General features: G+C 38.7%; 1 protein-coding gene across 4 annotated transcripts in view; it reads left to right on the top strand.

Annotated features, from left to right (window-relative positions):
• The window catches only part of MTMR6 (myotubularin related protein 6), a 41,086-nt gene that overhangs the window by 4,158 nt on the left and 10,391 nt on the right, over nucleotides 1–26,537 (top strand). For 2 of the 4 annotated variants that reach the window (XM_055096565.2, XM_055096564.2), the window contains exons 2-9: nucleotides 9,955–10,071; nucleotides 16,228–16,390; nucleotides 17,877–18,034; nucleotides 18,216–18,344; nucleotides 22,351–22,485; nucleotides 23,456–23,569; nucleotides 25,449–25,581; nucleotides 26,295–26,404. In XM_055096565.2, coding sequence (XP_054952540.2) covers nucleotides 9,955–10,071; nucleotides 16,228–16,390; nucleotides 17,877–18,034; nucleotides 18,216–18,344; nucleotides 22,351–22,485; nucleotides 23,456–23,569; nucleotides 25,449–25,581; nucleotides 26,295–26,404 — 1,059 coding nt within the window. The remainder of the gene's footprint in view (nucleotides 1–9,954; nucleotides 10,072–16,227; nucleotides 16,391–17,876; nucleotides 18,035–18,215; nucleotides 18,345–22,350; nucleotides 22,486–23,455; nucleotides 23,570–25,448; nucleotides 25,582–26,294; nucleotides 26,405–26,537) is intronic. The other 2 variants (XM_034936475.3, XM_003818354.6) reach the window with 1 other exon arrangement.

The raw sequence follows: 26,537 nt of genomic DNA, 5'->3' as shown, positions 1-26,537 counted from the left end.
TCACATTTGGTTTACTAACTGTATAGCATCAAAGATGCCAAGTCCCTGAATCTGGATTTCTGAAAGAGTATTTCCAAGCTACACTTATGAATCATGTAGCTACTACCTATCGCTTTGAGCTCTCATTTTGCCATAATGACATAGTCCTGCCAAGAAACAATGAGAAATATGCAGAGACAGTTCTTCATGCAGTCTTTCTCCTTTCCCTGCCAGTACTTTGGCTGACATTATATATTGATGTCAAATGATATTGTCTTACCTGTGAATGGAACTTTACTGAATGGAATGGAAGAACCTTTTTTAAGCTATAAATGAAAGACTGATTGCTAGCGTTTGTAATCAAATGGAATGTCCCATAAAAATCTGATCCTACTAAGGCCCAAATTGAGTTATTCCAAAAGTTATGCCTAACTTGTTCTTTAGCTTGCTCCCTCTTTTTGTCATTAGAATGTGAGATCATCTATGTATGTATACAAATATACCTTCCCTCTGAAAGAAGAAAGGAGATATAAAAATAAGAATGGATCAAGAATAAGGAGAAACTGATATTATTTAAATTGTCTTTGAAATAAGAGCCAATAGGTTTTGAGGAGCACCTGAATGCTTTTTTCCAAGTAAAGTGCTATTTTGATTTTCACTAATACTATCCCATTTTACAGGTGAGGAAACTGAAACCCTGAGAGAATAAATAAAATAACTTGTCCTGGCTCACACAGTTAGTTCTACCAAAGAAGAGGTGGAGGTGGGAACTTGAATGTAGGTCTTTCTGATAGCAAGCCTATTCTCTTAACCACACTCTCTTGCCTCACAGAATAATAATCTAATCAAGAGATTTGATTAGTCAGTTGGGGCAGTGTGAGTAAGAACAGAGAGGAGGGGTGGATAGAAGAAGCTTAGGTGGTCAGATTTTTTTCTAGTAGCTAGCTGAATGTGAGGATCTAGTGTGAGGGAAAAGGTCTGGCCTTGAGTAGATTTGGGAGGGAGTTGTTTGTGTTTAGGTAAATCATTGAAATTTCTATTGTGAATGAGTTTATGCAAGGAGAATATGTTGAGACTCTGTGGAGAAAAGTCTAAACACTTAAAAAGGGACAAGCAGGCCGGGCATGGTGGTTCACACCTGTAATCCTAGCACTTTGGGAGGTCGAGGCAGTAGGATCACTTGGGGTCAGGAGTTTGAAACCAGCCTGGCCAACATGGTGAAACCCTGTCTTACTAAAAATACAAAAAATTAGCTGGGCATGGTGGCGGGCACCTGTAATCCCAGCTACTTGGGTGGCTGAGGCATGATAATCACTTGAACCCAGGAGATGGAGATTGCAGTGAGCCGAGATCGCGCCACAGCATCCAGCCTGGGTCACAGAGCAACACTCTGTCTCAAAAAAAAAAAAAAAAAAAAAGAAAAGAAAAAAGAAGAGGGCGGGCAAGCAGAGGAGGAGAAGCCGGATGCATTTGGAAGAGGTGAAGCACAGATGGGAAGGGGACAGTCTTCCGTGTTCTAATTTCCTTCTCTGCTCCATCCTCTGGCTGCTTCCTCCTCCTTGGGCCAGGCACTGTTCTAGGTTCAGACAAAAACTCCTGCCCTTATAACTTACCTAGTTGGAGAAGAGGTAACAATAAACAAAATTAAGTTCAATGTATTGTATGTTAGATGGTGGTAGATGCTATGGATAAAATAAAGCAAGCCAGGGCTCTGAAGAGTGTGAGGGTTGAGGAGGGGGTTTAAGGGAGGACTGCTATAAATTGAGTGGTTAGGGAAGCTCTTACAGGGAAGGTGACTCTTGAGTGTAAACCTGAAACTGGTGAGGGAGTAAGCCATCCCCACATGGGGGATGGCGGGGAGAGTCCCAACAAAGGGAACAACAGGGGCAGAAACCCTTTGAGGGCATGCCTGGTTGCTAAGAACAAGCAAGACAGCTAGAGCAGGGTGAGTGAAGGAGAGCACAGTAGAAGATTAAAGTTGGGGGACAGGGGCAAGTTACTGTAGTCTTGAAGGCCACTGTAAAATCTTTGCTTTTTTTGAGTGAGATAGGAAGCCATTGATGGAATAAGCAAAGTAAGAAAAAACTGAAAAGTGCCCACTGGATTTACGATCTGAGGTTACTCTCTCCCCTCCTGAGGTCCATGACTGTTTCATTTGATAATTTATGCAGCCAGACACTGTTCTAGAAATTGGGATACATGAACAGAAAACATAATCTCTGCCCTCCACTTCCTGCACACAACTTGATGTGCTTTCTTTTTGAAAGCTAATTCTTGGCAGGATGTCAGTGTGAAATGATTCTGAGAGTCCTAGATGAGTGCCTGGCTATAGGGAAGGAGTGCGACAAGCCAGAGGAACAGTGAGGGTGCACTTTCTGCTTCAGTAGCCACAGTGTCTATTGTTATGTAGTTGTAGAATAAGTACAACTGTTGGTCACAGAAGTCTGAAGAAGGCCATTGGTCCCTTCCTGTCCCAGAGGCCACTTTTTCCTCGGGGATAAAGAGGTGTCTGAATTTTCTGAATGTGATTCTGTTTGTGTGACTCCCTGTGTTTTTCATTTGGAATCTTTTCTTCTTTTTTTTCTTTTCTCTTCCTTTCCTTCCTTTTCCTTTTCTTTTCCTTTCCTCTTTTCTCTTTTCCCTTTCCCTTCTCCTTTCTTCTTTGTCCTTTCTCCTGTCTTTCTCCTTTCCTTTCCAACAAGATCTTGCTCTGTCACCTGGGCTGGAGTGCAGTGGTATGATCATAACTCATTGCAGCCTCTACCTCCTGGGCTCAAACGATCCTCCTGCCTTTACCTCCCAAGTAGCTGGGTCTACAGGAGCATGCCACCATGCCTGGCTAATTAGAAAATAATTTTCTTTTTCTGTAGAGATGAGGGTGTCACTATGTTGCTCAGACTGGTTCTCAGACTCCTGGTCTCAAGCAATCGTCCTGCCTCGGCCTCCCAAAGTGTTGGGATTACAAGCGTAAGCTACTACACCTGTAGTGGCCCCAAAATTTTCTGAGTGTGATTCTGTATGTGTGGGGTTCTCTGTGTTTTCCAGTTCTAATTTTATAATTGGCTGAAATTTGAACTTTCTGCGTGGACCATTAGGGTACCTTTTAGTGCAGGCCCGTAGTTGGCAACAATTCAACTAAATAGTCCTTAAAGTAATGCGTGTTGGCATTTACCATTCCTCACCAAAGTGACATCTTCCAATTCCTTTCTCCTTGCCACATTTTCATTTTTCGTTTGTTCTTTCTTTTCCCAAAGTCTTTTTTTCTTTTTTTTTTCATTTACTTTTTGGCTGTGATGATACCTATAATTTAAGGATCCTAATAGTTTCTTAGTACTTCAGTGTTAGTGACCGGAAAGAATTGTAGTTGCTTCCTAAACCTCTGACTTAACACATTTCCAAGAACAGACTGGGGAAAATCTGTAGCAACATCTGTAAAATACTTTTAGTTCCTTGCTGAAAGGGGGAAATATAAAGAAGCAGTTGGTTTTTAGAAGTTGACTAAGTCTGTGGTTTGAAATTTGTATGCTGATGATTTTAGCAAAGAAAAACATTTGATTTCCCCTCCTTAGGGGTGAGGGGTGGGATTTGCCACAAAGAGCAAAATAATCAGTGTATTTTCTCAGAAATTCTCTTATTTTCTTGAGAACTTTAGTGTAAATACTAAATAAATGTTGTGGAATGATTTCAGATTAATTTCACTATCTGTCACATTCATATGGAGATTACCCTTTTGAAGCAGTTGTATGTAATGATTTTCTGTTATATAGATTTGAATATAAGTTGGTATATACTAAGATAGTCCTCAGTTTATTATATTAAAGACATTCCTTTCTTTCAGACATTTTCTTCTCTGTACTACTTTATCTTAGTGAATGGCAACCAGTGTGACAAGCTTAAAACCCTTAAGGAATCTCTGTTTTTCCTCCTCTCTTCCTTCCGTTACCAGTTTTGTTATTATCTCAAGATGGACTTCCTCTCTGTCACAGCTTACTCCAGGCCCTAATTATATCAGCCAGTCACTTAGATGGCTTCATTAGCTTCTTACCTGGTTGCCCTTAATCAACTCAGCATTTTCTCCACATTCACACTGGAATGATCTTACAAGCCATATTTCCTAATGGACTACTGTGCTTAAAAACCTCTGTATCTTTTTTAATCTACAGCACAGATTTTGTACCTTAACATATGGTTTTTTTTTCATCAGATAAAATGTTATGCCTCTGCTATTGAGACATAAATGTTATATTTCCTCTGTTGAGAATTTTGTATTTTCTCTATTCCCATTAGTGAAGAACATTTTGCTGATCTGTGCTTTCATCATTTACAGTAGTTTTTTCCAACTATGGAGCACCTTAAAATATGGAATTTGCCTTTTAAACTCCATATGCATCCTTCTTCCTTTCTCCATTTGAACTTATCTGGACAGTAGCTTGACATAGAGGACTGTCAGGGCTCTACCTACTTGACTAGATTACTAACTACAGTAGTTTTGCAAATATATACTTGAGCACAAATATTATTGCTTATATTTATTAGGCAAATAAAGTACCTGTGTTAGTCCATTTTCACACTGCTATAAAGAACAACTCAAGACTGGGTAATTTATAGAGGAAAGAGGTTTAATTGACTCAAGTTCCACATGGCTGGAGAGGCCTCAGGAAACTTACAATCTTGGTGTAAGGTGAAGGGAAGCAAGACACGTCTTCTCATGGTGGCAGGAGAGAGAGAGAGCAAAGGGGGAAAGTGTCCCACTTTAAAACCATTAGAACTCATGAGGACTCACTGTGAAGAGAGAACAGCATGGGGGAAACCACCCCCATGATCCAATCACCTCCCACCAGGTCACTTCGTGCACATATGGGGATTACAATCCAAGATGAAATTTGGATGGGGACACAGAGCCAAACCATATCAGTACCTGACATTTATTATCCAACCTTTCAGTAGCTTTCTGAAAAGAGATTATTGTCCTTATTTTAGAGATAAAGAAATGAGATACAGATAGATTGGCCCTTAGTTGATAGCCAGTACATTTTTGTTGAGTGAATTAGTAAACTCTTTCCTGATAGTATATATTTATCTACATGTTCTTCAAAGATGTGTGTGAGTGTGTGCGTGCATGTAATGGAGTTGTGCATCTGTTTTATTTATTTTATTTTATGACAGAGTCTCGCTCTGTCACTCAAGCTGGAGTGCAATGACTCAGCCTCTGCTCTGTGCAACCTCTGCCTCCAAGGTTCAAGTGATTCTCATGCCTCAGCCTCCTAAGTAGCTGGGATTACAGGTGTGCACCACCATGCCCAGCTAATTTTTTTTTTTTAACAGAGTCTTGCTCTTGTGCCCAGGCTGGAGTGCAGTGATGCAATTTCGGCTCACTGCAACCTCCACCTCCTGGGTTCAAGCGATTCTCCTGCCTCAGCCTCCCGAGTAGCTGGGATTACAGGTGCCTGCCCAGCTAATTTTTGTATTTTTAGTAGAGACAGGGTTTCACCTTGTTGGCCAGGCTGGTTTCGAACTCCTGACCTGAGGTGATCCACCCACCTTGGCCTCCCAAAGTGCTGGGATTGCAAGCTGCACCCGGCTGCTAATTTTTATATGTTTAGTAAAGCAGGGTTTCGCCATGTTGGCCAGGCTGGTCTCAAACTCTTGGGCTCAAGTGATTGCCTTACCTCTGCCTCCCAAAGTGCTGAGATTACAGGTGTGAGCCACCACACCCAGTAGCAGTTGTGCATTTTAAAGGATCAAAGTTGTAATAAGCTCCTTTAAAAAGTGGGAGAAATAGATAAGCTGAGGCTGTAAATATTTGGGAAAAGAGCCTAAAGGTAGAGAAGGAAGCTAGCCTCGTGTGTTAAGAGTCAGAGGAATTAATTTGGAGTTAAAGTTAGAAGAAATGTCAGTTGCATAAGATGAGCAGGTGAACTTATGAAAAATACGGATTCTTAGTCTCTGTCTCCTCAGATAACTGAGTGAAGTTGGGGTGAAGCTTTGGATTTGTACTTTTGCAAAGTTTTAGAGGTGATTCATATGAACAGCTAGGATTTGAATCGTGTATAGCTGACCAAAATTAAAGATCTAACAAAGAGAATTTCAGATTATTTTGCATATAAAACTAGGGGGAGTCAGGAAATAGGCTTAGAGTGTTGGAAAGAACATTTTCACCACAAATTTCCCACCTTGATAAGAGACCCAGCCAGAAAGAACTATACAGTTCTAGAGGAGTGATTTTATTCTAATTGAATGATGGAGTGGGGATAGAGGATTGAAAGTCCAGACATGTACTACACACAGAAAAAAACCCAAAACCAAAAACTGAACTATACCTATGTGTTCTACTAGTAGTTTTCTATTTGCTTTTAGTTTGTTGCTGGTTTATTCAAGAATTACTGAATGAGTACCTACTGTTCACCCACTGTGTAGGGAAAAGATAGCAGAGAGATGAGGAAAAGTATAATGGGATAAAGAAGAATCTTATTTAATAAATCAAATGATTTCAACAAAAGGGATCACTGGTAAATTGGGCACACCTTCTGGTTTTCACCTGGGGGAATAATTTTTCTGTGGCCGTTCATCTTAGTTCAACAAACATTTATTGTGTCAGACACTCTACTAGCCGTTAGGAGATATTCATGCATAAATGAAAGACAGTCTTTGCCCTGGGCTATGTTAGTCTTTAGTGGAAAAGACAGATACATGAACAGAGGCTTTCATTATAATTTAGGAATTACTTTAATAGTGGTGAAAGGGGCAGATTTAAAAATATTTAGGTGATAAAAATGGTAGGAATTGGTGATTTATTGAATGTTGGGGGTTGAGAAGAAGTCACAGGATCATTCACGGATTTCCAGTGTGGGTGACTTGATAAGGATGGAGGAGTAACATTAACTCACATCCAAAATACAGAATTAGAAATGTATTTGTGAAGGGTGAGAGGGGAAATCAGTTTTGCGTTCAGTATGTATAACATGGCTCAAACACATCTAAGTGGAGGCAGTATAGCATAGTGGGAAGGTGTTTTGGCTTGGGAATCAGATCACATAGGTTTATGACTAAGCTATACCACTAGCTGCTTCTAGCTGTATGACTTTGAGATGACTAACCAACCTCACCAAGTCCCAGTTTCTGTGGGGACAGTACTAGTACATACTACACAGGAGTTGTGAAAATTAAAAGAAATAATGTATGGTAAGCACTTATCACAGCACTAGGCACATAGTGAGACCTCACTAGTATGTCAGGAAATATTATCTGTGTAGCAGACAGTGTGAACTCAGGAGACAGCAGAGCTGGACATACGGTTTTGGGAGTCATTAACATATAGGCTAACATAATGACAGTAGGTAAGATTCCTATAGAGAATGGACCCCTGAGGAAGAGTAATAGTGAACAGGGGATGGACAGAAGAGGAATAAAATCCAAATGAAAAGCGGTGTGATTGTTTTGCATGTATAGAAGCTTTGTAGATACTTGTGCCTCATAGAGAAGTTACAATTTGAGGTTTATAATTGGAGCACAACCAGGAATATTTATGATCTTCAAAAAATCCACAAATTTAAATTTTCACATGGATTTCTTTTTAAAGTAAACTTCCTATTTAAATAGTAATAAAATCAGCCCCTCCCCACTTTTAAACTACTTGCCAGTAGACTTTTTAATTTTTTCTGAGAAGCTATTTGAAACTCTACTGAATGATGTGGACACAAATTATTTGCTTGAGTAGTGTTGATACTTTATGGTAACCTTTATTTCCATATATATTCATCAACTGTCTTCTTGTTAGAGCCTTAAAAACTTTGTTTTAATAGCTTAGGAAATGATATGGTTTGGCTCTGTCGCTCCACCCAAAAAGACAGGTGAGATCTATATTGCAATAATTCCTCAGTGGTGGTTGGCCACAGTGCCCTTTCCAGCCAAGTCACGCACAATGAAGAGGAGTAAACAGTAGTTGATCCCATTTGTCTTAAAAGGTGTTTAAGTTTGGATTTGCAGTGTGTTGTAAAATGAAGCTAGATTTTTATTTAAGGGAGAAATAGTCCTAAACAGTGAAATAAATGTTGACCTCTAAGAGAAATCTTTATTCAGGTTTTTAAGTAGAAAGCCTTCCTCTCCTCTCCCCTCCCCTCCCCTCCCCTCCCCCCTCTCCCCTCCCCTCCCCCCTCTCCCCTCCCCTCCCCCCTCTCCCCTCCCCTCCCTCCTCTCCCCTCCCCTCCCTCCTCTCCCCTCCCCTCCCCCCTCCCCTCCCCTCCCTCCTCTCCCCTCCCTTCCCCCCTCTCCCCTCCCCTCCCGTCCCCTCCCCTCCCCTCCTCTCCCCTCCCTTCTTCTTTTTTGAGACGGAGTTTCGCTCTTGTTGCCCAGGCGGGAGTGCGGTGGTGCAATCTTGGCTCACTGCAACCTCTGACCCCCAGATTCAAGTGATTCTCCTGCCTCAGCCTCCCGAGTAGCTAGGATTATAGGCGCCCGCCACTACACCTAGCTAATTTTTTGTATTTTTGATAGAGACGGGGTTTCACCATGTTGGGCAGGCTGGTCTTGAACTCCTGACCTCATGATTCGCCTGCCTTAGCCTCCCAAAGTGCTGGGATTACAGGCGTGAGCCACCACACCCGGCGGTAATGAAATATATTAATATATGGGAGAAAATTGTAGAATTAATGAGCTAGTGTTTAGCTATCTAGATGATTTTGAAGATATAAACAATTTAAAAAACTGTCTGCAACCTGCTGGTACACATAAATTAACTTTTTTTGTTTGTTTGTTTGTTTTTTTGAGATGGAGTCTCACTCTATTGCCCAGGCTGGAGTGCAGTGGCACAATCTTGGCTCACTGCAACCTCCACCTTCTGGGTTCAAGCAATTCTCCTGCCTCAGCCTCCCAAGTAGCTGGGATTACAGACGTGTGCCACCATGTCCAGCTGATTTTTATATTTTTAGTAGAGGTCTCATCATGTTGGCCAGGCTGGTCTTGAACTCCTGCCCTTAGGTGATGCACCCGTGTTGGCCTCCCAAAGTGCTGGGATTACAAGCATGAGCCACCGTGCCTGGCCCAAATTAACATTTTTTAGGTTGGTAGTGGTTATTTTACTTTTTTTCATAAGGATGAATAACACAAAAATTTCCAGCAGTAGCCTCCTGCACATTCCTGGTTAGCCCTAGTCCTACTCTCCACGCCAGTAGCAACATCGTGTGTGTGTGTGTGTGTGTGTGTGTGTGTGTGTGTGTGTGTCTGTCTACTAGTATTCATAAAGACATACTATGTGCCTTATCAGCTCAGGCACTAGAGGAGGCCAAAGCAGCATAGGACATAATCTATGCCAGGGAATTCAGAGCTGCAGAGGAATACAAAGCCAAAACATAAGTAATGAACTGATTTTCTAATAAGGATTAATGTTAGGAGGCAGGATGTTAGTGAGTCTTGAAGAACGCTTGCCACTTAGCTAAGCAGAAGAGACCATTTTAGAAACAGAGAACAGTGTGAGTAAAAGCCCAGAGGTGGACAAAAAACAATCATTGCCCTGGTGTGGGATAGTGAAGAGAATATAGAGACTAAGTTGGAGTTGGCAACCATTTAAATGTTTCCTGATTTAATTTTTCTGGTAGTTTACTCTAAAACTAGATAATAATATATTTATTTTTTGATTTTCCAACTTTAGATAAAAATGTTGACTCTTGGGTATGAAAAATGTTTTTGCTTATTTGTACTGTACCCCTGTTTCTTGCTACCCTCAATATAAGTGTTACTGTTTTTTACAATGTGGTTCTCTATTGGTTACATTTGTAACTGTAAATAATCTCTATGTTATTTGTGGCTTATACATTCCCCAAAAAGATATATGGAATTTAACAGTAAGTATTAAATAAGCTCTTATGATTTTAGACAGGAGGAAGAAAAAATTGAGAATGGTGCATGTAAGACCTGGGCTAACAGAAAAATAATTTATACTACTTTTGAAATGAGAAATAATATCTTTTTTTCTTTTAGGTCGAACAAGTAAAATTACTTGACCGATTCAGTACCAGCAACAAGTCATTAACAGGAACACTGTATCTTACGGCTACACATCTATTATTTATCGACTCTCATCAAAAAGAAACCTGGGTAAGGAGGACCGCAGCTGTACTATTTATCATAATAATAATGGACTTGGTCTGTCATGTTTTATTTTGAATGTGTATAACACAATTTTTAATCATTGGTTACCTATCTCAACCAAAATATTTTTTGGCCTCCAGATCACTCCTGCCCTCCCTTCTAATAAATCAGTTATAGAATATGTAACATGGAATTCTATAAAATACCACACTCTTATCTCCATACATAATTATGAAATACCTGTCGTTCCTAGGCCGGATGCGGTGTCTCACTCCTGTAATCCCAGCACTTTGGGAGGCCGAGGTGGGTGGATCACGAGGTCAGGAGTTCAAGACCAGCCTGGCCAACATAGTGAAACCCCATCTGTACTAAAAATACAAAAAATTAGCGGGGCATGGCGGTGGGTGCCTATAATCCCAGCTACTTGGGAGGGTGAGGCAGGAGAATTGCTTGAACTTGAGAGGCGGAGGTTGCAGTGAGCCAAGATCGCGCCATTGCACTCCAGCCTGGGTGACAGTGTGAGACTCTGTCTCAAAAAAAAAAAAAAAAAAAACCTATTGTTCCTTTTAATTTTTAAAAATCTAAAAAATATGTACACATTAACAGATCAAATGGATTGTTTGGTATATTCCACAGTGTTTTTATACAAATTTTAATTAGGGTACTTTTTTTTTTGCTAGTATAAATGTTGCAATGTACATATACATGTAAACAACATTTTGTGTATTTATATGAGACATATGTATATGTTTCTTTCTGTATATTTGCCAGAGTTTCTCTGGGATATTTGTCTGGGAGTAAAATTATTGGGTCTTGAATAAGTGCATATATAACCTTACTAAGTTTGTCACCTCTTCAAAATGGTTGTTCCAATTTATTCTCAGTAGTGTATTACACAATGTTGTACATCCTCAACAACATTGATATTGTCAACTTAAAATTTTTTGCCTATCTAGTAGATGTCCAACTGTAATGTTAATGAGCTGATTATAAAGAATTTACCCTTTTCAGATAAAGAAAAAGGAAAGAGTTTCCTTTTCTTTTTTTATTGGGTTGTTTGTCTTTTATTGATTTTATAAAAGTTCTGGGCTACAAATAGAATTACCATTCAACCCAGCAATCCTTTTACTGGATATATACTCAAAGGAAAATAAATCAACCAAAAAGAAATGGGCATTTGCATGTTTGTTGCAGCACTGTTCACAATAGCAAAGATATGGAATCAACCTAGGTGCCCATTAGCAGTGGATTGGATAAAGAAAAAGTGGTGCATATTCACCACAGCCATAAAAAGAGAACAAAATCATGGCCTTTACAGCAACATGGATGCAGGTGGAAGCCATTATTCTAAGTGAACTAACACAAACAAAAAACCGTATACTGCATGTTCTCACTTATAAGTGGGAGCTTAACATTGGGTACATATGAGCACAAAGATGGGAACAATAGACATTAATAGACTAATAGAGGTGGGAGGGAGGGAAGTAGAGGAACAAGGGTTGAAAAACTACCTCTTGGGTACTGTGTTCACTATCTGGGCTATGGGTTCAGTCAAAGCTCAAACCTCAGAATCATTCAGTATATTCATATTACAAACCTGCACATGTGCCCACTGAATTAAAAAAAAAAGTATTATTCAAGAAAAGAAATAAAGAGTTCTAGGTTATAATGCTTTGTCAGATGTGTGTGTCATAGATAGCTTTTCCCAGTGTGTGGCTTGTCTTCTCTGTTTTTTATTTTATATGTCTTTCAGTTAAAGTTTATATTTTTAATGTTATAGATTTTTCATTTTTTTCTTTTATTGTTTGTGCTCTGTTGTGACTTAAGAAATCCTTTCCTATGTCAAAGTCATAAAGTTTCTTCTATATTTTCTTCTAAAAGCTTAAGTTTGATCCTGTAAGTTGTTAATACATCTGGGAAATATTTTGGTATATGATGTGACTAGGGATTCATTTTTATTTTTTCGTATAGACGACTGGCGCCATTTATTGACTGTTTCATTCCATTCGTCTTTAGTACCAGCTCTGTCATAAAAACATCTTCCATGTATGTGAGGCTCTGCTTTTGAGTTTTCTTTTCTATTCGTTTGGTATACTGACTACACTGTACCACACTGTTTTATTGACTATAGCTTTTAAATAAATTTTGATATCAAGTAGAGCATACCCTCCCAACTTGTTCTTCAAAATTGCCATGACTATTTTGGACTCTTTGTTCTTCCTTTTCTGTTTTAGAATTCATTCACTCATTCATTTAGCACACATTTATTGAGCATATACAGTGTGTTTCATATCACTATTCTAGATATTTTGGAAACAATAGCCAATAATAACAGGTACAAATTCTATCCTCATGGAGCCAACTTTCTAGTGCTGAGAGATATGGATAACATCACCAATAAATAGGTAGATAAGTAAAATACATAGTGATAAGTGCTAAGCAGAAAAAGAAGTAGGAAAGGTGGTTAGAATATGGGGCTTGTGTCTCTGTGCCTGAGAGGAAGAGACTTGGGCATGTTTCTGTGCCACTAGCTCTGCCAGCTTTTAGAACCTCCACTTTATAGATGAAGAAGCTGAAGCTCAGGCAAGTGGCAATTCATTCATTGTTACACAGGCAGTGTAGAGAAGTAAAAGGAGCTCATGTAGGCTGTGTTGTCAGGTAGCTTTGGGTTCAAATGTCAGCTCTGCTGTTCACTGCTTGGGTGACTATGTCAGGGTGCTTTTGGCTGTAAGTAAATGAATACCTGACTGAACATGGTGCCAAACCTTGCAAAGCAGGAGAGGTGGGTAGGCTTTCCTCAGTAGCCCCATCGCTTATCAGGGAGGAGAAGCTCTCTCAGAAGGCCCCCAGCTAACTTTCCCTAACATCTGATTGTTTGAAAATCCAGACACTTGGCTACTCCTACCTGAAAAGGAGGCAGAGAATGCAGATCCTAGTATTTTTTATCTCTTGAGGGAAAAGGATGTTGCAAGTAAGGAAGGTGGGGAGGAATGGCAGACCAACAGTGTCTGCCAAAAAGTATGTAACTTTCGAGCTTAGCACCCACATAAAATGGGTATATAGCATCAGTCATCATGTCGGGCTTTTGTGAGTCTTAGATGAAAGAAAATATGAAAAACATCTGTGCCTAAAACATAGTAGTGGCAGTAAATCATAGCTGCTCATACTATTTTTCTAAGCAGTTAAATCAAGATTAGAGGTCAATTATGCCTCCCAGTCCAGAGATTCATGTTGCTCTGTGGTACACCCCTGTACTGCACATACTGTCATACTGTTCTCTTCTCTTTCTCTCTTTGTACTCTTCTGATTTCCCCAAGAAGGCTAACCAATTGATATATGATTCTATATCAGCTGTTAAGGAAACTCACTTGAGATACTGATCTTGGAGAAGTTGTATTCCCTAGAGGCACTGGATCCCTTCTTCATCCAGTGTTTGTCCAAGAATTGCCAGGAATTTTACCTAGCAGTACCTTCTGAAATAATTAGTCATATTATCATCCACTCCATCTACCCCTCCTTTGTCCACTTGCTTCAGTATTTTCTCTATTATCCATCTCGTAGAGATATAAATGAAGGCTTCCCGTATAGCTATTCCCTCAGCTGCTGGGAATGTAGTTTGAGGGGCAACAAAAAGATGTCTGTGTTATTCTCTACTCTCCTATTGTTGTCTTTTAAATGCTTTCTTATCAGTATATTCCCTTATGTTTGCCCTAAATGAAGTTTGTTTAATATACTAGAGCCATAGAAATGAACATTTTAGATCCAGAAGGGGCCGTATCAACCTTATATCCTTTTTCTCACTTTACAGTTGATTATGTTTTCAAAATCACATAACTAGTTAGTGGTAGGACCAGGTTTCTTCATCATTTTCTTCCTGCAAATACTTTTGGGTTTTTATAATTAAAATCAGAACAGTGATGTACAGGTTGAATATCCCCAATCCAAAAATTCAGCACTGACATGATGTTCAAAGGAAATGCTCATTGGAGCATTTCAGATTTTCAGATTAGGGATGTCAATTTATAAGTATAATGCAAATATACCAAAATCTTTAAAAATCCAAAATTGGAAATACTTCTAGTCCCAAACATTTTGGATAAAGGGTTCTCAACTTGTAATATTACAGTTAGCTTTTATTCCTTATTCTCTGTTTAAATGTTATTATTAGATCATTTTTAGTAACTTGTCACAGGCGCATTAATATAAGTGATCATGGTGCTAAATCTTAGCCGTAAGGTCTATATATATGTGTGTGTGTGTGTGTGTGTGTGTGTGTGTGTGTGTGTGTGTATTTGTTCTCTATGTAGTTTTAATTTCCATTGACAACTGCTTCTCTCATTGTTTTTCAAGCTTTTCTTGATTATTTAAATGCATTTAATTTTGCAGGTGAACTTTAGATTTAAGATGTACAATTAATATTAACATATAATGTAATAATTACATAATATATGTGTATTATATAAATAATCATCCCTCACTACAAAACAAAGCAGATTGGAATTTTTAAACTGAAATTTATGTTGAATTTTTAGATTAATTTGGGATTAATGGATCTCTTGCATGATTAGGAGCCTATGATCTTTTATTCTCCAGAAAAGTTTTCTATAAATATTTTAATAGGAGTGGTATTAAGAAAAAGTAGGCATTTTTAGTAGCAAACAAAATATTATTGGTAGTAGGTGAGAACGATAAGCATATGTTTAAAATACCATCAAGTATTGAGTTTATAGTAGGACTTTTTATTCATTCATTTAGTAAACTCTTATTGTGATAAAGGAGGTATCAGGGATGACATCCATATTTCTGGCTTGGGCATTCACATTTAGAAAATTAAAGTTGAAGTGTGTGATATATAACATTTGCAAGCTTTTTGATTTGAGGAGGGCAATTATAATGTTCCAGGTACTGTGTTAGGTGCTGGAGATGTAATGTTGATCAACTCTGCACCATGCCACCCCCAAGGTCCTCAGCCACCCTCCTGTGCTCATGGGCACCCAAAGTTTCAGCCTCAGAAGCAGTTTCCAGAGGGGCCAAGGCAGCTAGGGGCTGGTGTGTCAGTACCGCCCCAAGCACATGCACACCCAGCTAGATCACGACAGTATCTGGGCTCGGCTATTGGGACATGTCCACAACTTTGCTCTACCACAGAACAGGCAATGGGGGTTGGGAGAGGCCAGGGAGTGGGAGCAGGCACTTCTGAACCTGCAGGGGGAGGGGGTTTCCTAGGCCCCCAAGAGCACAGGGATGCCTGGGTCCAGAGCCATGGCTGGGCGGCTGCAGCTGTGCCCAGGAGTGTGGCTCCTGCCCTGCCAACTCGGTAGGGTATGGGGCTTCCACTGGGATCACCTGTTCCCAGGTCTTGCCTGCTCTGCAGAGCGCGCAACCCTGGCTGCACCTCCCCCACTGCAGCTGGCATCCTCACAGTGGCCATCACTATGAAGGAAAAGTATAGCTTGATCTGCAGGAAGAAAAGGGAGGGGGCCTAACTTACTTGGAAAGAGTTGTGGGGCATGTCAGGCTACGCTTTTGGTGATATTATGAGTTTTGAGCAAAGACCAGAAATGTGTCTAGAAGTTCTTAGATGAAGCGGTAGTGTTAACAATATTCCAGTTAGTGGGAGCATCTGACCATGTGTAAAGGAGCTCGGTGCATTTGAGGAGCCAAAAGAAGGCTGTTGTCCCTAGAACATAGTCAGTGATCGGGAGAGGGACTGGAAATGACTAGATTCCCTTCCTTTTCTTAATCTGCTTTTCAATGTTCACTACTGTGTTGTAGAAAATGGATCAGAGGGTCAGGGGTAGGTATGGAGAGAGCATTTAGGAGGTTGTTTGTTTATAGTAGTTCAGGTGAGAAACAGTGGGGACATTACAACTAGGGATGTGACAGTAGAGATAGAGAGAAGTGGATGGGTTACAGAAACGTGTAGGAGATGCAGTTCCCAGGGTCTGATAACGTCTTGAGTATGTGGAGTGATGGAGGAGGGATCAGAGTGACACCCATATTTCTGACTTGGGCATTCAGTCATTTTAAAAACGTGAAGTTTGAGTGAGTATGTAACATTTGCAACTTTTTTTGAGGAAGACATTCTTAAACTTATGCATTCTAGAAGAGAATATTTAGTGCTTTCCATGTTGATGACCTGGATGTTTTTTCATGCTGTAGATATTACACCACCATATTGCCTCAGTAGAGAAACTTGCTTTGACTACTTCTGGATGCCCCCTTGTGATACAGTGCAAGAACTTCAGAACTGTGCATTTCATTGTTCCCAGAGAAAGAGATTGCCATGATATTTACAACTCTTTGCTACAACTGTCAAAACAAGGTATTGTTCTTAGAGACCAAAGCTTACATGCTCAATTTGAGATGGGTTATCTAAGATACTTTATTTAATGTTTTATTATTGTTATTTTATCCTTTTTTACTCTGACAGTCAGGTTCTTGTGTACTCTATCTCCCCCATATTGGCCTGAAAGTAATTAGAAACTATTGATCTGATATAAGAATGGTGTAATCAGAAGGGGTAATGGTAAGGAAAAAGTAAAGCATTTATAGTACAGACTTACAAAACCACAGGTTTATATTAATCTTTTAAGTCTATTGATGGCAAGTAGCACAACGTATTTTTTAAGTGGGTATTTCACAATCAAAGAGAATGACTTGGAAGTTGATATTACGGAATGATAAAAGGAAGGTCAAGGTCCTTTGGTGGCAGTGGGACTAAAATATTTAATAGATTTGAGTGGGAGATACAGAAGATAAGCAGAGAAACAAGAGAGGGTGAATTCTATTTTAGTAGAAGTAAGGTTGAGAGGGATAGCAGTCCTAAAGAAGAACCTTTTTTTTTTTTTGAGATGGAATCTTACTCTCTCGCCCAGACTGGAGTGCAGTGGCACAATCTCAGCTCACTGCAACCTCCGCCTCCCAGGTTCAAGCAGTTCCCTGCCTCAGCTTCCTGAGTAGCTGGGATTACAGGCAGCCACCACCACACCCGGCTAATTTTTGTATTTTTAGTAGAGACGGCGTTTCACCATCTTGGCCAGGCTGGTCTTGAACTCCTGACCTTGTGATCCACCCTCCTCGGCCTCCCAAAGTGTTGGGATTGCAGGCATGAGCCACTAAAGAAGAATCTTATCGCTACTTATGCCCTGTGGATCTGGTGACTTCCTTCCCCAAACATGACTTGAATTATATGTCGGACTGGATTTTGGTTGAGCAATCTGGATTGCTGCCTGCAAGAGTGGTCTCAGAGCAGGTCTTTGTTCATTCTTCTCTCTGAGCACATCAGCCTGTAACATCCTATTGTCTCAAATTAAGCCAGAGTTTATAGTAAGGATGATTCTGAAGCACCCCAAGAGCTCTGTGCAACAGTTGCCATTTTTAGTCAACAGTGTCCTATAGGGATGTATAATGCAGTTTCATGTTCTGTATCTGTCTCTAGCTTCTCATTATAACATTAGTCTATTTTACATCTCATTTGGGAAAGTGATTAGTAGGAAATGTCTATTAGTGTCTTTATAATTTTACTTTTAAGAAAAATACTGCAATAGAGGATTTAACGTGTAAGTCTAACTATTCTGACCGTATTTATTAGCTTTACTTTTGTTGATGACAAATCCAATCTCAGATTGATATGTGTGCTTTTTAGGTATAATCATTTGCATACTGAACATCAAATGTATTCAGGTATTAGCCATCTCTTTGAAGATTGTAAAGAGAAAAATGAAGGAAGAAAACTGAAAAATTACATTTATTTGTAGTGTATAAGTCTTATAAATTGCACTTAACATTTAAAATTTTGTATTCTATAGCAAAATATGAAGATCTCTATGCATTTTCTTATAATCCCAAACAAAATGATTCAGAACGACTACAAGGCTGGCAGCTCATTGATCTCGCTGAGGAATATAAGAGGATGGGAGTGCCAAATTCACACTGGCAGTTGTCTGATGCCAACCGGGACTACAAGGTACCTTAACAACATTTTGGAGAAATTCAGAAAGTGTTAGTACCAGAGGGTTAGAGAGTGTCAGCGTAGCAAGTTGTCTGTGTACTGAAATGTGCTGTTCTTGCATTTAATAAGGTTTAAAGGTTTTTAAAGTGGTTTTGAACTAAGAGTACAATGGTTATGTTTTGTTTGATATTTACAGATTTGTGAAACTTACCCCAGAGAACTTTATGTTCCCCGGATAGCAAGCAAACCAATAATTGTTGGTAGTTCCAAGTTCCGGAGCAAGGGAAGATTCCCAGTTCTTTCCTACTATCATCAAGATAAGGAGGTAGGATGCTTTTCTTTTGATTTTAGAAATAAAGTATAACTCATCTTCAGGTTTAAGTATCTAAAATAACACTTTTTTTTTTTTTTTGAGATAGGGTCTCGCTCTGTTGCCGAAGCTGGAGTGCAGTGGCACCATCTTGGCTCACTGCAACCTCCACCTCTCGGTTCAAGCAGTTCTTGTGCCTCAGCCTCCTGAGCACCTGGGACTGCAGGCGCGTGCCACCATGCCTGGCTAATTTTAGTAGAGACGAGGTTTTGCCACGTTGACCAGGCTGGTCTTGAACTCCTGACCTCAAGTGATCCACCTGCCTTAACCTCCCAAAATACTGGGATTACAGGTGTGAGCCACTGTGCCTGGATCAAGAACACTATTTTTTACATTAAAAGATTGCTAATGGGGAAGCACTGGCTTTTTGTTTAATTACATTTTTGCAAATTTAAAACAAAACTACTCAAATACAGAAATTTTCATACTTCTTGTCATCTTTTCTTGACCCTCCCTTCCTTCCAGCAGTGACTTGAAAATAATAGAATTAGTTAACAGATAGGATCCTCTTTCTTTCCTGTGGTTCTCTTTTGATTCTGCTTGTGTTTGGGAAAACCAGATAGTTTTGATAAGACAACCGCTGAGACAAGGGAGAGAACCAAGGGCATTTCAGGGTCCCATTTTAATAGTAAGCTCAAATCAAAAGGATTTTGCAACATGAAACACTGGAGGAGGCATCTTTATAGTGAGATGCTGTAATAAGGGTTGCTTATATTAGTAAAACTTACCTTTGTAGCCTACTAATAGAAGGCCAAGAGGTACTGTATGTTAAATGGTTTACATGTATGTCTTCCTAACTTTGTAAGGTAGGCTTTACTAATTACCTGTAACTTTCAAGTGGGGAAACTGACATTCAAAGAGGGTAAATTACTTCCTTGTCTCACAGCAAGTAAGTTGAGGAATTCTGTGCCATTTCTGACTCCCAGTCCGTTGGGACCTGATTTTGTTTTCTCTGAGAACTTTTAGAATCCTCTTTTTCCCCAGTGTTCTGAAATTTCTTTTTTTTTTTTTTTTTTGAGATGGAGTTTCTCTCGTTGCCCAGGCTGGAGTTCAATGGCGTGATCTCAGCTCACAGCAACCTCCACCTCCCGGGTTCAAGCGATTCTCCTGCCCCAGCCTCCTGAGTAGCTGGGACTACAGGCGCCTGCCACCACGCCCAGCCAATTTTTGTATTTCTAGTAGAGACAGGGTTTTACCGTGTTGGCTAGTCTGGTCTTGAACTCCTGACGTCAAGTGATCCACCTGCCTTGGCCTCCCGAAGTGCTAAGATTACAGGCGTGAGCCACTGCGCCCTGCTTGTTCTGAAATTTCACAGTAATGTCTTTTTAAATCTCATCCAGAAACTCAGGTCTCAATTTTGGAAATTTGCTTCTCTATTTCTTTGATAATTTCCTCTGTTCTATTAATTTTCTTTGTCCTTTTTATTTATTAGTTGACAATTGGGCTTTGTAGAATAAACTACTTTTTTAAAAAACTTTCTCCTTTATTTTTCATTTTTTTTTTTTGGATTTTCTGGAAGATTTCCTCAACCTCATCTCCAGTCTGTGTCTTAGATCCTTTTTTTGCTGTGGTGTTTTTAATATCTGAGAGCTTTTCCTATTTTCTGAAATTTTTAAAGATAGTTTTCTATTCTTGGATGTGATGTTTTAGTTCTTTGAGGATGTTAAAGATTTAAAAAAATAATTCTCATGCTTCCCACATTAGTTATTGTTTTGCTCAGAGTTCCATTTTTTTCTGTTTATTTAGTGTTTTTGTCTTTCATGTCTTTCAAATACCTGTTTCTTGGCTGAGTTCTCATATTCAAGCTGTTTTGAAGTTTGTGTGCAGGAATGGTTTGTATCTTGGGATTCTTTCTTTGTTTTCTTTTTTCTTCTTTGAGACAAGGTCTCGCTTTGTTTCCCAGGCTGGAGTGCAGTGGCACAATCTCGGCTTACTGCAACCTCCGCCTCCTGGGTTCCAGTGATTCTCCTGCCTCAGACTCCCGAGTAGCTGGGATTACAGGCATGTGCCACCACGCCTGGCTAATTTTTATATTTTTAGTAGAGATTGGGTTTCACCATTTGGCCAGGATGGTCTCGAACTCCTGACCTCAGGTGATCCACCAGCCTCGGCCTCCCAAAGTGCTGGGATTGCAGGTGTGAGCCACCGTGCCTGGCTTTGGGATTCTTTCTGTTGTATAAGTTGGTTTCCTTAAAGAACAAACCTCTAATTTTGGTCCCAATGTGTATAGTAAGTCTGGCCATGATCCAAGGGTGAGAAGAGTGATGTCAGGATTTCACATTTTGTTATGTAGACTTTACTTAATGCTCCTAGTCTTTGTGAGTATAGGGCTTCACCCCTGCCCACAGCTGTGTCTATTGTCTATAGAGTCTTCAGGTTCATCCTTATCATGGAATAAACTTTGTCTTCAAGGTAAGGGAGAATCTGGTGGTCTTAGCTAGTTCTCGTACAGGCATTCAAGCAGTTCTCCTTTTTTTCAGTTATATACCTGCTCAAGCCTTCAGAGGTTTTGAGCCTTTTGAGATTTTGCTGCACAAAATACCTTGCTTCTTATTGACTTAAGGGAGTTAGCAGCTTTCTTTGTCCTGTAAAATTGGTTATCACTTGCTAGTCAGCTATCATCTCCCCAAATTTCATTGACATCTCTATGTCTTTTTTCCCATTCTCTTTGTCCCTGTGGTTTTATGCATTTTAACTTTCTTTATTCGAACATGACTTGGATTTTGGGAAGGAGCAGAGGCAAAGGGGTAAGGGTTTAGACAGAAGTTTCTAATCTGCTTTTCACAACTAAATCACAGAGAGGTTAAATGGTTATGGCCTCTCTTGACACAGCCATATGTGTAAACATTGTTTATTGGAAAGTTGGGCTGAAAATAGTTATTCTGTGAACAACTTAACAAATCAGAAAGTAGGTCTGAAAAGAATTTAATAAGGCAATGTTCATTTTCTACTGTTTTATCATATTTTCATGGTTTTATTTTGTGAGTTTAAAATATGCAATTGTGTGAATTTGCATGTATTTTTGTTTTCCATTGGAGAAAAAGTATATGGATCTAAATCTTTTAAATCTTTTTTTAGGACTTTAAACAATAGTAGGCTGGGCATGATGGCTTATGCCTATAAGCCCAGCATGCTGGGAGATGAGGTGGGCAGATCGCTTGAGCCCAGGAGTTGACAACCAGCCTGGGCAACATGGCAAAAACCCATCTTAACAAAAAATACAAAAATTAGTCAGGCGTGGTGGTGTGTTCCTGTAGTCCCAGCTACTCTGGAGGCTGAGTTGGAAGGATTGCTTGAGCCCAGGAGGTCAAGGCTGCAATGAGCTGTGATCACGCCACTGCATTCCAAACTGGGTGACAGAGCAAGACCTTGTCTCAAAAACCAACCAGCCAAACAAAAAACAGTAAATAATGAATCCAACCACTCACTACTTATAGATAATTCTTGCTCTATTCGATTGACTGTATTTTAACTCAAATTTGAATTGAAGGTCATTTTTCTCATTTTATATTAAGATTGCCGATTTCTAATTAGAGATCTTAAAACCTTTAGAAAGTAAAAGTTCCAATGTTGCTACTTAAAAATTCTTGTTCTATTTTTATTGACTAATCTTTTACTTGAACTTCAGTTGGAAGGATCCTGTAATCTAAATGGAGCGCAGAATGAAGATAACAGTAGGTTACTTAACAGAGAATTGACTGGGTGTTATTTCTTAGGACCCAGGTTTCTTCATCAAACTAGATAAGGAGGTATTTAGTTTTCTTATGAGAATAGAATATTGGGAAAACTTAGGAATGTCAAAATATTGAAATAGAATTTAATTCAAAGAGGATCTTAAAGTTAATGCCTCCTAATTGTCATATTTGATTTTAACACTTTTGGCTTTTTTTTCTTGTAAGCATCTTTAAAGACACATTTTAGAGATCTTTGCGTAATCTCTTTTCTGTCCTTTAAAAAATAGGCTGCCATTTGTCGATGTAGTCAACCACTCTCTGGATTCAGTGCCAGGTGCCTGGAGGATGAACATTTGCTTCAAGCCATTAGTAAAGCCAATCCAGTCAATCGCTATATGTACGTCATGGATACCAGGCCAAAAGTATGTATTTTAAATACAGTACAGTCTGCTAGTTTAATTATTTTTATTACTTTACTTAATGAGAGTTAATAAACTTGCCCATATTTAAAATATCTGAATCCTAGTTTTAAATTAACTAAGGCTAATGATACTAAGGAAATCAATCCTTTATTTAAAGGATACCAATTTAGAAAACCAATTTCTGAGTAACTCATGGTGATTTCTTATATCTTCTGATATATATAAATTCAGGAAAGCTGAATTGTATATTGAGAACTCTTGCTAGTATACAAGTCTTATGTTATTGTGAAGAAATAATAAAATGTGTGTTATGAAAAATAAATTGTTACTATTCTTTTTTTTTTTTTTTTTTTTAAGACAGAGTTGCACTCTGTCACCCTGGAGTGCAGTGGTGTGATCTCGGCTCACTGCAACCTCTGCCTCCCAGTTCAAGCAATTCTCCTGCTTCAGCCTCCTGAGTAGCTGGTATTACAGGCACTTACCACCATGCCTGGCTAATTTTTTGTATTTTTAGTAGAGATGGGGTTTCATCATGTTGACCAGGCTGGTCTCGAACTCCTGGCCTCAAGTGATCCGCCCACCTCAGTTGGCCTCCCAAAGTGTTGGGATTACAGGCATGAGCCACTGCGCCCAGCCTAAATTCTTATTATTCTTTTTTGAAGAATTTTCAATTGACAAAACATTTTTATGCTAAAATAATGGATTTTAGCTTGAAATTTTCAAGAAAATAAGGAAAACAGTTAACTTAGGAAACATTGAACTAGAGAATTTTAAATAGTGAACAGGAATTTGGGTTATCTTAGGCATCTTGTGTGCTATGGGGCCAAATTTTTATCATTGGGACAAATTTCAGAGTCCCTTCTTCTTTTTATTAACATAGTTAAACAACCAATTCATATAGGATCCTGAAACTAAAATAATTAAAATCCTCAGTGGTAATAGCTAACGTTACTTTTAATTTTTGTTATAGCGTCGCATGCAGAGCTGGTGGGCTACACAAAAGGACATTGGCAGAATTATAGTGAGGATTTCTTCAAAAATCCGGAATGATGGGAAAATAAGAGAAAGCAATGAGAAAAAGCGAGTGAGCAATATAGAACGCAAGTGGTTTTTAGGCAGCTTTGTGAAAGGAACGGTCACTATTTTAGAAGTGATTCTCATCATTATGCAATTTCACAAAAGATAATTTAGAAACCAGAAGAAGAGATTAATTTGAGTAAATTGCACTTTGGGAGGCCACGGCGGGTGGATCACCTGAGGTCAGGAATTTGAGACCAGTCTGACCAACATGGAGAAACGCTGTCTGTACTAAAAATACATAATTAGCCGGGCATGGTGGTGAATGCCTGTAATCCCAGCTACTCGGGAGGCTGAGGCAGGAGAATCACTTGAACCTGGGAGGCGGAGGTTGTGGTGAGCCGAGATCACACCATGGCACTCCAGCCTGGGCAACAAGAGCGAAACTCCGTCTCAAAAAAAAAAAAAAAAAAAAAAAGAATTATCTGGCTGGACATGGTGGCTCACACCTGTAATCCCAGCACTTTGGAAGGCTAAGGTGGGTGGCTCACCTGAGGTCAGGAGTTTGAGACCAGCCTGGCCAACATGGCAAAACCCCGTCTCTACTAAAAATACAAAAAATTAGCTGGGTGCGATGGCAGGCACCTGTAATCCCAGCTACTTGGGAGGCTGAGACAGGAGAATTGCTTGAACCCAGGAGGCAGAGGTTGCAGTGAGCCGAGATTGTGCCATTGCACTCCAGACTGGGTGACAAAAAAAAAATTAATAATTATTTAAAAATAGAAATTGATAACTTGATAATCTTTTATTAAAAATAAAAGACTTTATTAGGAGTTGAGAGTGTTGGTGATATCTCATAAGAAAAATTCTGGAACACTTTTTTGATAATATTAGATATAAAAGGCGATTGTAGACTTTTTGAAGATGAGGTCTGATACAGTGATTTTCAGGACCTCATAGCTCTTATTTGTATAATTATCTTCTTCACAGAAAATATATCATTCTTTGATTGTTTTACTAGTTAAATGTAACTCAAGTAGTAATAATGTGGAAGCATTTTTTAACATCTAACTGTAGATTTTACTTTAGGTACCGAATAACTAGTGAGTCAGTAGGATACAATTTAACTGTACTTGTTACCAAACTGAGGTCCAATCCACAAAATGAAGAGCTCCTTTTCTTCTAATTTAGGCTTCGTTTTATCCACGTTCATAAGAATTTTTAATAAATTGTGTTAACATACTATATGAAATCCTAGCCTGGAAGAATTAAGCATGACAAATCCTAAGGGACCGCTGACAACATTTTGATCTAATAGCTAAAGACCATGGGCATATGAGCAATCTGTTTTTTCCTGGAGACCAGTTTATTTTTGGCCCAATTCTCAGAGATGTATCAGGATAGCCGATTATATGCCATATTATATGATGTATGGGCCGCCAATAATCTCTCATATAATCTCCCTCAAGTAATCTGAAGCATATTTCAGATCTGATTTTCAGGTCCCTATGGCTCTCAGAATGATCAATGCTCTAGGCTTGTTCTGAAGTAAACTCATAGGTTCATTCTGTAAAAGAAAAGTCCCCCAGCCAGCTCTGCTCAACTGAATCATTTAGAAATTATATAGGAGACATTTCTTTCTTTTTAATTTTAAAATATTACAAACATATGGAAACTGCCTAAAATATAAATGAATTGGTTTCATGAACTTATGGGAACTTTGACCTTTCCATTATATAGCAATCGTATTACTTTATTATCTCCTTCATTACTATTTAATAATGTGGCATTTTTACTTACTAAAAGATGAATGGTAGCTTATTCAGTTTTGATGAGTTCCTTTAAACTGCCTCCTAGCTAAAATACTGCTTATTTAATATTTTCATGACATTTTGGTAAATTAAAAAAGTAATTTGTCTCTAAATTTCTAAAACTTTTAATTTTAGCTGAATGCAATGGCCAACAGAGCAGCTGGAAAAGGTTATGAAAATGAAGACAACTATTCCAATATTAGATTTCAGTTTGTTGGAATTGAAAATATTCATGTCATGAGGTCCAGCCTTCAGAAATTATTGGAAGGTATATTATTGCTTACTTTTTTAGACACCCTTGTCCAAAAGAAATCTAATGCTAGTCACATGTAATTTAGAATTTTCCAGTGGTCACATTTTAAAAAGTAAAAAGAAACAAGTGAAATTAATTTTAATAATATCCTTACTTAATATATTATAAACATTATTTTAACATGTAGTCAATATAAAAAAATCAGTAATGAGATATTTTTCTTTTCATCAACTCTTAGAAATCAGGCATGTATTTTACACTTACTACACATCTGAGTTTGGACAAGCCATATTTCAAATGTTTAGTAGCCATATTTGGTTAGTGGCTGCTGTATTAGACAGTACAATTCTAATGGTTTTGCAAAAAAATTGTTATTAGATAGATATTCTTGAGTAGTCAGTACAATAAATACTAATTTATAGTAATGTTCATTTAAATATTCCAGTCATAGTATAGAATTTAAAAAATTAAAATATAAGATTATTTTTAGTTAGATGCTTTTGCTACAATGTTTTTTAAGAGATTGGAGCATTTTTGTAAGCATGGGAATAATAGAAAAATATATCCAAGAATCAGTTATTGAGCTTTTAATAGCATCTTTTCATTTATAGAGTCTTGCCTGTTTATTTTGTCTTCTTTCTTCATTCACTTATCTAGAGAGATCTTGAAAAAAGAAATGCAGAAACTCTAGCCATATTCTAATTGAAATATTTTTATACCTCTTTCAGTCAATGGCACTAAAGGGCTTTCTGTCAATGATTTCTACTCCGGTTTGGAGAGCTCGGGATGGCTTCGCCATATCAAAGCTGTTATGGATGCTGCAATCTTCTTGGCCAAAGTAATACTTTATCTTTCATATTTGGTCTTGGGGTCTATAATGATTGGGAAGGAGTAGATGTATTCTGTTGGGGACTGGTATCTATTCATCAGATAACTTTTATTATTTTTTACCTCTTTAATGAGCTTCACTT

The sequence above is a fragment of the Pan paniscus genome, chromosome 14, assembly GCF_029289425.2.
Source record: "Pan paniscus chromosome 14, NHGRI_mPanPan1-v2.0_pri, whole genome shotgun sequence".
Classification (NCBI taxonomy): domain Eukaryota; kingdom Metazoa; phylum Chordata; class Mammalia; order Primates; family Hominidae; genus Pan; species Pan paniscus.
Note: the sequence above shows the minus strand (reverse complement) of the source record. Positions and strands in the feature narration are given on the sequence as shown.